Source organism: Psammomys obesus, unplaced genomic scaffold (assembly GCF_907164565.1).
Source record: "Psammomys obesus unplaced genomic scaffold, mPsaObe1.curated_primary_1811, whole genome shotgun sequence".
NCBI lineage: Eukaryota > Metazoa > Chordata > Mammalia > Rodentia > Muridae > Psammomys > Psammomys obesus.
Genome location: NW_026596162.1, coordinates 15214312 through 15227216, shown reverse-complemented (window position 1 = coordinate 15227216; position 12905 = coordinate 15214312). Strand labels below are relative to the sequence as shown.

General features: G+C 53.2%; 1 protein-coding gene across 1 annotated transcript in view; it reads left to right on the top strand.

The window, feature by feature from the left end:
- Nucleotides 1–12905, top strand: part of LOC129667459 (semaphorin-4D) — a 78903-nt gene that overhangs the window by 49081 nt on the left and 16917 nt on the right. The window contains exons 3-6 of the mRNA XM_055595102.1: nucleotides 3487–3550; nucleotides 9953–10113; nucleotides 10290–10585; nucleotides 11792–11937. Coding sequence (XP_055451077.1) covers nucleotides 10486–10585; nucleotides 11792–11937 — 246 coding nt within the window. The 5' untranslated portion in view covers nucleotides 3487–3550; nucleotides 9953–10113; nucleotides 10290–10485. The remainder of the gene's footprint in view (nucleotides 1–3486; nucleotides 3551–9952; nucleotides 10114–10289; nucleotides 10586–11791; nucleotides 11938–12905) is intronic.

The following is a 12905-nucleotide window of genomic DNA, read 5'->3' as shown; positions in this document are numbered from 1 at the left end:
GGGAGAGAGAACCATACGATTGCAGTGAAGTTGCTGAGGTGTGGTTTGGGGGTCCCTGGAGGGAGGCAGGAATCCATTAATTGGTCAAGGTGCCCACACAGCCTGACAGTTAACAGTTGGCAGTTAGAAGAGATGATGATGAGACAAACTAAGGTTGCGTGGACTTGCCGTTAGGGAGAACAGACAGCCCCTCTCACGGGCATGCCGCATCCCTAGAAAGGAGCTAGGAGATAACCTCCCACTGACCCAGGCCCCCCTGTCTAGTGAGTCTTGATTATGACCCTTGTCAAGCTGGCCTGACCTTGTAATTTTTGCCGTGCATCTCTGAGGAATTGCTAGAGATGAAAGGAATTTGCCAGGGTAGCAGTTTATGGTTTGGGGACTTAGAAAACAAATCCCAGTTGGCCATGGCCCCGTCCTCTGAGTGTGTGTGTTCATCCATCACTACTGCATGAACTGAGTCCGAGAGCAGCAGAGCCGAAGGACCCCAGAACCCAGAAAGAACTGGTGCTTTGGGCTTTTGGTCCCTTCACTGTAGAGACCTGGAAGGGACCAGGAGGAAGCCCACAGTCCATAGCCTGGGACAAAGCCAGCGATTTTTGGATTCTACTACATTCCACGTCTTCCTGTGCTCTAGCCATTCCACACTAGCCGCTGAGCATGATGGGTATTCTGGAGTTGAAGATATAACATCCTAGTCTATGGTCATTGCAAGACTCGGTGGTTCAGAACCCTTGTTGCATATAGGGAAGTGGGCTGAGTCAGACTCGCCTGGGCTGGGCTTGAATTTGCTGTCTGGCTGAGGATAACATTGAACTTCTGACCTGCTTGCTTTTGCCTCCACAGCTAGGATTATGTGCGTTCACCCACCACCAAAGCCAGTTTAAACTGTGTGGGTGACACACAGACTTCACACATGCTCGTCAGGCATTCGACCCCCCCTTAAAGTGCTTCGGGCTCCCTTAAAGCGAGTGCAGCTATGCTCTTTCTGTGCGTGGCTGCGCCATCTCAGGGAGGCCTTTGTGACTGGTCTCAATAGCAAGCTCGCCGTCCAGCTAACCCTCACCAGCCAGAGCTTCACTGGGCACCAGGCTCAGGATTCCGCTCTTCACAGGGATCAGCCTCAGATTCTCAAACTGCAAGGCAAGGCAGTGACCATCTGAGGCGCTGCTCTTGGTCAGCTCATCTTCTGAAGGAAGAAACAGGCCCAGCAGCTTCCTTTAGGCCACCCAGCTTGGAGGAGCCAGACTTTGGGGTAGTTTTGAATTTACGGCCTCCACAATCTAGTCGTTTCTGAATGTGTGGCCACCCTAGCTACTGACCTAGACGTGAGAAAGGAAGGCTTCTGGCTTCTGAGAATGGAAAGCCTTGTCTCCTCTGAGGAGTGTCCTCCTCCATGCTGTAAGCCACCAGCGGCTGCTTTGTTAAGAAGGAGCCTCATGTGCCATGTTAGACCCGTGCAGGAGGCTCCAGGGGTAGGGTGACTGGCTGAGAGGACTAATTATAACTTGTGTGGTTTTGTGTGGAGGAAGCAGAAGAAAACCGTTTGAACAGTGAACGCAAGCTGGAGACCCAGGGTCTGGGCGGCTGCTGTCCCCAGAAGCCTGCTTTGAGTTGAATTTGGAGCTGGCTGAGGTCAGAAACTGGATAGGGACACAGGAGCCTTGGAGGGCAGGAAGTGGGTACAGTGAGCCCAGCTGTCAATATGTGTTAGAGGGACACAGACAGTGTAGCCACACTGTCTTCCCTGCCCTGCCACGATGGCGTCTGGTCAGGCCATACTGAGCAGCCCTGGCCGTTCCTTCATTCATGAAGTAACAAGCATATAGGGTTCCTATAGAATGCCATTTCATAATTCTAGGCCTTGACATTGCTAGCGAAACCTCCCTCCACCGGTATCAATCGCTTCCTTTGTTCCCCTGAACTGTTTTCTAGCTTGACCCCAGGAGACTGCTCCGTCTTTCTGCCCCTGTGACAGGAGAGACCATTTGAATGGGGTACCTTGTATCGTTTGCAGACTCCCACCGGGAGTGGCGTGGGACTCCCATGTGAGGGGAGCCAGGGCTGGGCTCCGTGTGGCCTGCGTCCGAACCGTCTACTGCTAATTCTCAGTCTCTGGTTGTCCACGGCGTAGGTTATGCCTCTGCGCTTGGTGGTGTGGAGACACTGGGCTCAGACAGCCTGCTTGGAGGGCGCTGTCCCCCTGAGCTACAGAAGCGGCACCACTCTGCTGTGGCTACTTGTTTCTCTTGAGCTTTAGAACTACCATGAGAGGTGAGAGGGGCTGAGGTATAGCTCAGGCAGATTGCTGGCTCAGAGTGAGCCAGTCTCTGAGTTCTGACCCAGCACCCCCTAAAATCAAACAAGACAGAGGGTGAGCACCCATTTAATTCTTGTGAATATGTCATCTGGTTTTTCCTTGATTTCCTTAGCTTCCTAAGGAAAGGGACAGAAGTCTGAAATTAGTACTGACAAGATGGTAAGAGTGCTCACTGCCTCCCTCAATGACCTGAATTGAATCCCTGGGTCCCACATGGGAGAATGAGAAACTCAATTCCTGTGAATTCTTGCATTTCCATGCATGCTGTGGTATGAACAACCCCCCCCCACACACACAATAAATAAATAAAATCTTATTTGCATTTTTAAAAATCTGAAAAGAATAAGGCAACTAGGTTATACTTGGTTTCATTTTTGAGTCTGGTTCTGGTGTAGTCCGGGCTGGCCTTGAATTCACTCTGTAGCCACAGAGTATATTGCGTTTCTGTGCTGGGATTACATACTCACACCAGCATGCCCGGTTCATGCAGAGCCGGGGATAGATCGCAGCACCTTTTGCGTGCCAGGCAAGCTTTCTGTCAGCCTGCTGATGCTTTCTCTGCTCTGTCTGGTAAAGAGTGTACATGGCTCACGTTGTGGTGGCTGGCCATCATGGCACACCCGAAATCACAACAACGGAGAGGCTGAGGCAGTAGGATACCGAGTTTGAAGCTAGTCTGGGCTACAGAGCAACAGCCCAAGCAAAATTGATTTTTCCTCCCAAGTTTATTTTTATATTAATGTGCGTTGGTGTTTTGCCTGCATACATATCTGTGTGAGGGTGTTGGATCCTCTGGAACTTGAGCTGTAGACAGTTGGGGGCTGTTGTGTGGGTGTTGGGAATTGAACCCAGGTCCTCTGGAAGAGCAGCCAGCGCTCTAAACCTCTGAGCCACCTCTCTAGCCTGAATTTTTTTTTTTTTTAGAAGAAAAGAGAAGTGGTTGTGTGTGGTGGGGTCGGCGCCAGCCAACCCAAGCCGCGCTTCCCTTTGCTCCCCAGCTTCCTTTACAGGGCACAACCCAGTAGTCCTGTATAGAAAGGTCATCGCCTGGGGCCGTAAGCCTAAGAAGGTGGAAGGGACTTGTGTTCCGTGTCTGTCTGGAAGCTAGGCTGAGTGTGAGGGTGGAGGACCCAGGGTTTTGACTCTTTGTTTCTCATTCCTTCCAGGGATGTCTTCTTGAAGGTTCCTCTCAGGAGGTGGCAGGAAGGACTCCAGAGGCCCACGGCACAGGTAAGGCACCTTGTGATTGTGTGTGCCCAGGTTAGTGGCTGATCCCTTTTAGAATGCTCCATTGGGTCTGGTGGATCGTTGGGCGTCTTGCTTCTGTGTGTTCGTTGGAGACAGGACTGAGACATCCATGGCTGCTATATCCCTCGGGGCAGCTTGGGGCTTTGATGCTAGACAGTGAGCCCTTGGAGGGCCTTGTCTCCCTGTTCTCCAACTTGCATCCTTCCTGGGCAGTACCTGATGATGGCATGATGGCCCGTGTGTACCCCGTGTGTGCTTGCCCCGTGTGTTCTCTTCAGGGGTGTAGGAACGTCTCCATGTCCCTGTGTGTTGCTGCGTGTGTGTTCATGGCTCCATATCTGTGCGTATGCCTGCGTCTCCCACATGACCATACTTGACTGTGTGTTCGTGAATGCGTGTCCCGTGTCAGTTGTGTCTCTGTGTGTATCTTTGTATGGAGACCAACTTCCTCTCAGCATGGGTCGTAGCACCATATTGGCCTTCTACTTCCTGCCATGCGGAGGCATGCCACTCGAGAGGGCAAATTTATCAAATTTGTGATACATTTTAATTGGACAAGCTAAGAGAAATAACCAGAATAGAGTATAAAAACCCCTCTTTCCTTATCCCTCTCCTCTTCCTGAGTGTGCAGTGATACAGGTAGCAGCTTTGCTTCCTCTCACAGAGACAGCCTGGCAGGGCTGTGGTAGGTAGGGAGGCCCTCACTGGGAGTGTGAGAGCTGGTTACGCACATTCAGTTTTAACAGCTATGTGGGTGCAGTTAGGGCAGGGACCTTATTTGTGTGAGTCCAGGCCCATGCATGCCATGGCTTACCTGTGGAGGTCAAAAGATAACTTTCAAAGTTGGTTCTCTGTTTCCACCATGGGTACCGGGTCATCAGCTTGCACGGCCAGTGAGTCAGCTCACTGGACTGAGACCGCATTTTCCCTGAGGAAGTCTACTCTGGCGCTGGGGTTCCAGGCATCATCTTGCTGTTGCTTTTTTTTTTTTTTTTTCTCCCCTTCTTCCTTTTTCCTCTGTGACTATTTGTCTTTAAATCTTGTTGGTCTCTCGAACATTTCTCGCGTTTCTTGGATCTGAGGAATTTTAAAGTACGGGCAGTGGCATGCACGGGGTGCCACGTCACGTGTAGGAGCCCTGCCCACCTGAACACCAGCCCGAGAGGGGAGTCTGTCTAGCGTAGACAAACACTTCCTCTCAACGGTGCGGGCCCAGCTCCCCTGCTGACCTGCATCTTCCTTCCCATGCAGTGGAGGATGCCACAGGCACAAGAGGGCCCGGGCACACCCGCCCTGGTCTCTGAGTGTGCAGTGTATGCCTGGTGCACCTGCTGGCCTGCTCCAGCCAGGGCATCTGGCAGTTTCTGTAGTCCCAACCCTGTAGGGTGGCCTAAAGCCACCAGGGGTAAGAGTGTTGCCATGGCTTGATTTCTGTTGTCCGAAATCTTTTGTCCTCGCACATCGCCAGCACTAGCTGATGGAGACTTAGGGTTTGATTTCTACATTTCTTTAGAGCTGCGCACCATGGAGTCACTTCTGCAGCTAGAAAATGTTTTTTTTTCTTTCTTTCTCTTCTTTTTTTTTGAAAAGAAAGGAATGTTAAGGATGCAAATGCGGTTCACTGTAGCATCTTTAACGGAAATTTCCTTTCTCGCTTTGGGGACTAGAGAACGTGTCAGTGACCTCCTGGGTAAGGGCTGTCTGCTCCTGACCTTTCGGACCAGATTTCAGTCTTAATTGGCTGTCTGATGATGAGCAGCACAGCTGCCTCTGTTCTGCAGGTCTACAGCCCAGGACTGAAGCCTCTGCAGAGTCAGTGTGGCTCCTGGCTGTCCGCTGTGCTTCCTCATGCCCCTGCCTGGTGGGAAGGGAGAGGGAGACAGTCCTGTGGAACAGCCACCCTCATGACCTCAGAACCTTGAAAAGGTCCCCACCCGCCTCCTGTTACCCAAGGGCCCAAGGAGGTGACAGGATGCCACTCTCATACCACAAAACCTGTAGAAAGAGGTGATGGTGTCAGGATCGATCCAAAGTGTAAGCCACATCCTACCAATGACATGCCTTTGCCCGGGTCTCTGCTGGTGGCACTGGTCCCCCGTGGAACCCCACTTCACTCCTGGCACCACCTGCCTCCTTAGCACACTCTGTTACCAGTGCTGTCCAGTAGGCGCTGTAGCTGCCACTCCCATGCCCTGCCTTGCACACTGGCTTCCAGCCCAACATGGCACCTACCCATATGCTCGGGCTGGGGCCGCGGGCTGGGGAAAGAGCCCATCTGAGGCGAGTGTCGCCTGCTCTGCGCAGTGCCTTGAGATTGAATGTTGACCCAGATGGCAATACCCAGCTGCTCCTACTAGCTGTGCTTTGCCAGTGTAACCACGGTGGAGCCTGTCCCTGCCAACTGCAGACCTTGGCTCCAGAGATAGGCCCCGAGGCCTGGGAACACCAAAGCTGGGACAGTGGCTCCATGTTAGGGAGCCACTCGGGAGCTCCTGGACCCTTCCTGGAACTCTCAGGGGTCAAGCTGGTGGCATCAGCACTATCTGGGGTGCCAGGTCACACCCGGAGGCAGGGAAGGGGTGGTGGACTATCCTCTTCCCTGTAGCAGCCAGAGTTTTACCTTCCTGTCTGAGCAGATGGACAGGTAGGAAGTAGACAGAGCAGGCTAGCATCCCTAGGGGTCTGGAGTCCGGAGTCCAGGGGACAGTCTGCCTGCCACAGCCACCCAAGATCCCCTATTGTGTTTGCCGTGGTGTCCAGGAGGGCGCTTGAAAGTCTGTGTAGCATCTTGTCCCCACAGGAGCACCTAGTGGTACCCCCCCCCGTGATCTGATCAGTACCAGTGAGGAGCCTTATGTTTAAGATGCAGGGTACACAGAGAGAGAGAGAGAGAGAGAGAGAGATGCATGCATAGGAGCGTATCTGCAGATGCATGTACACACAGACACACAGACTTACGTGTTTGAACACATCTGCAGATACATAGATATGTGAGTGCATGTTACACACAGAGATACACATTTAACTTGGCCTTTTCAGGTGTGCGCATATATATATATATACATGTATGTATATATGCATCACATACAGCATCTATACACATACATGTGCATGGGTGTGGTGCCTGGGTAAACACAGGTCACTGCTTGACATGCTGACACAGGTTCACTTGCACAGTGTATGCACTGAGACACACACACACACACACACACACACACACACACACACACACACAGTGCTCTCAAGGCCATGAGTGTTCTTAGGCCTGAGCTGGGTGCTCACAACTTGGCTAGGCTGGGTGCTGTTTTCAGTTTAGCCCCTGCTGAGATTTCCAAGGTTCCCTGGAGGTGGAGCTGCCCTCTGCCAGCCGAGGCAGTCTGGAGGGAGGGGCTGCAGCTCCTTATCCTGGGTTTGGATAGGCAGGTCTTCTCTCTTAGTCGTGGGGCCTATGTGACCCTGTCTCTAGTGGGGTGCCAGGCCTTCTGAATACATAGATTGACAGTTCACTGTCACCGACATGAACGGGAGGGCCTCAGCTGTCACTTGGGAGACCTCAGCTTCCCCTGGGGAAAGGGTGTTACATCCATCTGTTTAAATTTAGACAGAGAGCCAGGTCTTGAACTTGGCATTCAAGGATGAGTGTGGAGGCGTTCCTGGAAGGCCCTGTGGCAGTCTGTGTGGGTGTGGCAGGCACTTTGTTTAAAGTGAGTTTTAAATTACACCAAACAGTAAGTAGTGTAGAGGAAAAAGAAAAGGAAAGAAAATAAAAAGTCAAACCCAGCAGCCTTTCTCCTTCCTTTTCCCTCCACTTCTCTGCTCTGTCTTCCCCTCCAGGCCTCTGGCTGTTCCCATGGGCTTGTTTCAAAGAGCATCGGGGTCTGGGCGAGGCCATTGTCCTCGTGTCCTCCCATGAAGTACCTACGTTTTGGATGGTGGGGTTGGGCCTGCAGGGCAGGAGCATGCGGCTGTGGTCGGGGGCCTAGCCTGGCTGAGTATGCTCTCTGCTTCTGTAGGCAGTATCAGGGTCATCCCAGAGTGGGGATGTTTGAGGACCCCGGTGAACCCCGCAGTTCCTGTAGTCTTTACAGTTAGTCAGCGTTGGCCAAGGAATGGCTGCTGCTGCTGGACCCCTGGAACTGGAGTTTCAGATCGTTGTGAGCTGCCTGTGGGGGTTGTGAATGGAGCCCAGGTTCTTCAAGTACAACAGCAGCAACCACCGGTAACAGCTGAGCCATCTCTCCAGCCCGAGCTGATACATTGTATACAATTTACATCTACCTGCAGCCCCAACCAGACGACCCTGGGCAGTGAAGAGTTTCAGTTATTTCAGCTTCTTTTTTTTTTTTTTTTTTGTATTCTCCTTAAAATTTGTTTTAGCCTTGAGTCCTGGCATTTCCATTCCAGGCACTGTGTTGGGGCACAAGCTTCCGCTACTGTTCTCTGCCCCTTGTCTTGCACCTCCACCCCCCTCTCTGTGGCTTCCTGCCTCATTCTAGGTAACAGGATTCTGAGCTTTCTGAGGTGGGCAGACTGCCCAGGTCAAACCATTTATAAGCTGCCTGGGTTCTGCTGAAGAAATGACAGTGGAAAGAACTAGAAACAATTCCACGAAATTGGCTACCAATAGCATTTTGACCCTAAGCTCGTCTTCCTGTTGCCACCTGAAACCCAGGCTTGATGTCTGCAGATCTAACAGCCATTCTGCAAACATCAAAATAAGGATCTCATTTTATGAACTGCAGAGCAGGGAGCCTCAGAGCCTGGGCCCTGACAGCACAGCTAAGGCGCTGCACCAGCTTTCTCCTGTAGCCTGGGAATAAATTATTATCAAGCACATTCAAAATGGAGCAACCGGAGCCCCAGGGGAAGAGACCGGTCCACAGCAGAAATGTAATGAGGATATGCTACCATGGCCCAGTGTGCAGCTGAAGAGTGGCAGTTGACCCTACCTGCACGACCTTCTTCCAAATGGGGGTGGGGGAGCTCTGAGGAGAGAAGACACATCCATCCTGTGCCAACTGACCCTCAAACAGCTGGAACTATGTGCACACCGGACCCTCACAGCTGGAACCTTGTGCACACAAATCGGGGCCTCCTGCCGGTCACAGCTCCCTTGCCCTGGCCATCTCCAGTTTCTTCAAACCCCGGGGTCTTCTGAGCTTAGACCCGTACCACTGTACCTCAAGCATGCTGCAGACACTCTGCACCCAGAGGGGCTTGAGGTCAGGGTGGCATTGCTTTGCTGGCTTTCATCAGCAGTGTGATGCTCAGTGCTGGAGGGAGTTGGTGGCCATGGCTTTAGGAGGATTCCCATGGTCTGGGCTGTAGCCCATTCCTTACTGTGCCCCATTCCTTACTGTGGCAGGAGAATGGGCTCTTGCAAGGCGGGGTGCATAGTGAACTTGTTTAGCAGAACCCAGAGTTCATAATTGTCTGGGTCACCAATGTCTATTTCTCAACCACTGCTTCGGTCCTTGGCTTCCTGCTCCTCTGGTTGGATGAGGGTTGGAGTCACCCCTTGTGAATCTCTAGGGTGGGGCTGGGGCCAGGCTAACCCTTGTTCTGGAAAGCTACTGCCCTTACGCATGACTATGTCTGCTTTTCAGCTATGGCAACAGTCAGTTGAGGAAAAAGGCCAGCTGCACCAGGCTAGACTATTCTTGGAGTAAGGAGGGGTTCAGGCTGTCCTGGCATTAGGAAGCTTCTAAATGGATTGGGATAGAGACCAGGCAGCCTGTCTGGGCTGCTCTTAAGGACAGGAGAGAGGGCTGGATGGAGAGGCAGGAGCAGCTGGCCCCACCCTCTGTGGGAGGAATTGTGGACAGGGGAGCTCTGGCAGGGGGTTAGATGCTGTGCCAGCATTGGGGCCATGTCTGGGGATATTGTAACCCTTCATCTCCTAGTGGCCACACCCAAAAGTGAGGCCTGCACGTGTAGCTGGGCAGCTGGTGTCGCACAGCGCTCGGCTCCGCTGGCCAGGGTCATTAGGTTCATGACAAGGGTGCTGATGTGTGCTGGCCCTCAGGCTTGCCTGGGGCAGCTGAGGACAGGGTCAGAGGCTCAGGAGAGCTTTGACGAGGATTTCATCAAACAGCAAGGCCTGGCCTTCTGTTTCTTGTTTGGACAAATGAGAGTTAATTGCTACTGTTTCTATGGCAATTAACCTCTTCCTGGTGAGGCAGGAAGATCTCGGGTTGCCTCCTAGGCTGGCTGTGTCCTCTGTGGTGGCCAGACACTCCTGAGGACGAGGCCCTGAGGGCACGTTTCATGGGTATGAGTGTGTGTGTTTGCATACCGTCTGTGTGCGCGTATCCGTGTACATTTATGGCTGCAAGCACTTCTGCGTGTCTGCCCACGAACGTGCACTTCTGTATGTATTCTCAGGCGTGCACCTTGTCACTGCAGCCATCTGGTGTCTGCTAAGCTTCCTGGGTTAGCGTGTCAGAAATTGGGAAGTGAGCCTCTCCGGGAAACTGAAAGCCAGCTTGTTCCTTTCGTCTGTGGCATGTCTGCCCCTCTAGCTAGTCACTTCGTGATCCACCTTGGTGAGTCCATCTTGGTGGGCTGTAGCCTTGTTGTCTCTCTGTCTGGCAGCCGCACAAATCCTGGGTGCCCTCCATGCCCCTCAGGAGGCAGGATAGGAGGCGAGAAAGGTTGGAGGGGGCTGAGAACCAATTGGAGCTCTTGTGACCAGTGGCCGCCTTCTTTTCTTCCTTTGCAGGTTGGAAAGGAGCATCGGTAGCCTTTGGCTTGAGGCAGTGAAAGTGGCCACTGCTGACTGGACATGCGGGAACTCTGGAACCCCACTCATGGGCTCTGCTCTGTGCTGCTGGCCCCAGCCCTGGGGCTCTGAGAGGTCCTTGCTGCCATCCATGTGTGTCCACTGCTGAAGGCCCCAGCGGCCCCTGCCCAGGAGGATGTGCGCCCCCGTGCGGGGCCTGTTCTTGGCCCTGATGGTAGTGTTGAGGACGGCGGTAGCGTTTGCACCCGTGCCTCGGATCACCTGGGAGCACGGAGGTGAGTTCTAAAGTTGTGAGCGCCAATTTCTCTGGAGAGCGTTGTGGGGTCAGGGGACCCATGCTTCAGATGCTTCGCAGGGTCAGTCAGGGCAGGCTTAAGCCACCGGGAGGTCCAAAGGATGCTGTGTGAGTGGGAGGCCCTGGTGGCTACATCCTCGGGTACCAAGCTCTAGTCCGACTGCCTGTGTGACCTCAGCAGCTCACTGGCACTTCAGCTGCACTGCTGAGATTAGCTTCGTGCTAGACGGGTCTCCAGGTCAGACTCCCAGGCCGGGGCCGCACAGGCTGCACTGCACACAGGGAGGGAACGCTGTGAAGAATGCCCAACTCTGAAGCTTCCTGGACTGCAGGCCCGCTCAGAGCACTCACCAATGCCAGCTCATGCTGAGCTCAGTGTCACAGTACACTGTGGAAGCCCCACACTCAAGAGGCAGAGGCAGGAGGATTGAGTCCCAGGCCTACCCAGGCCACTTAGACCCTGTCAAGAAAACCAGGACTGCTTATGTCCTTCTGTGTTACCACGTTCTCAACTGCTGAGGGTGCGAAAGTGTGTCACTTGTCTCTGGAAGTTATTAACAAGCGTTACTCGTCTCTCTGGCGATGACTGGAAATTGTTTAGGAGAGAGATGTGTCTGCCCATCTTGTCCCCCTGCCCCCTTTTTAAGGGAGACCTGGGGAAAGGGCATGGGCCCTGCGTATCCTAGGCAACTGCTCTACCACTGAGCTACAACCTCAGCCCCTAAACACTGAATTTTTGTTGTTGGGGGTTTCAAACAAGGCATTCAGTTCCTGAGTGAGAAAGTTCTAAACCGTCACATTCTTTCTAAGCCTAAGTGGATGGTTGAAGACACACTAAAGAGGGAGAGTGTAGACCAAGGGTCTGGTCTGTGATGTGCTAGAAGCACCAGTGTGGGAGGTCTGGGACTCAACAGGACCTAGCAGACAGAAGAGGAGGCCAGGGGGTTAGCCTAGGGATGGAGGCCAGCCCCAGGGCTCCAGCTGTGGACCAGCCCCTCTCTTGCACTTGGTGGATGCATTGAGGTTTTCTAGGGGTCCCGAGTTCTGCTCCATGCCGGAGCAGCATGGCACAGTTGGTCCTTGTGGCAGGCCTGCCGCTGACCCCGAGGTGGCACTGGGGTGGTATACATAGGCTGAGCTGTGACTGCCTGGCTCTTCTTTTCCTTCCATCCTCTGCTACCCACAGAGGTGGGTCTGCTGCAGTTTCACGAGCCAGGCATCTTCAACTACTCGGCCCTGCTGATGAGTGAGGACAAAGACACTCTGTATGTGGGCGCCCGGGAAGCTGTCTTTGCACTGAATGCCCTGGACGTCTCGGAGAAGCAACAGGAGGTAGGCCCTCCTGTCTCCCGCCCCTCAGAGTGGGGCTCCCTTCTGCTCCTACTTCTACATAGGCCTGGCTCAGGATGCCACCGGCAAGCTCACCCAAGAAAACTCGAGGCTGTTTCTATGTCTGATCTGTGTACTCTGTGGTCACGTTGGAAAGGATGAGAGAGTGCCAGAGGCTGAAATGACTGAAATCACTATATGCATGTATAAAACTGTCAGAGGAAAAAAGTTAGGTTGAGAAGGGTCTGAAGAGATGGCTCAGCAGATCAGTGCACCTGTTGCCCAGCCTGATGCGTTCAGCCCGCCACCCCACCCCCAGCCCCGCTCATCCCAACACATGCGGAAGAGAGAACCAACTCCCACAAGTTGCCCTCTGACCTCCACTCGTGCACTGTCATACATATACATATAATAAACGTAATAACAAAGGTTAAAAAAATAACAGCTCAGAGCCCCTGCTTTTGGATATAATTAAATTGATTACACTTGCATTATTCGTGTGTTGGGGGGGTGTCATAGGACAACCTTGGATGTCTTTCCTTGGGTGCTGTCCACTTTTTATTTTTGATAACATGGTCTGGCCTGGAGCTTGTCAGATAGGCTGGCAGCCTGCAAGTCACACAGACCCTCCCGTCTCTGCCTCCCCAGTGCTGAGATTCAGAGTGCACAGGGCCACCCCCGGCCTTTTCCTATGAATTCCGGGGGTTGAATTCAGGTCTTCATGCTCAGTGGCAGGCCCTTTACCCACCGAGCCATCTCCCCAGCCCTCTGCTGTTCTTCTGTAGCACGTCCAGGCCTGTGCTGTGCCTGCCGGCTTTGGGATGATGGCTCCTGGCTCTCAGCACCTGCCTGCTTCCTGAGCCTCTCCCCGGGCTGACTTTACCCTGGCTGCAGGCCTCTGCTCTGAGCTGTGCTGTGTGCCTTCTTTGGTGTCTGTTTATCCCAGCTCCTTTTCAAGGGGGGGCTCCAGG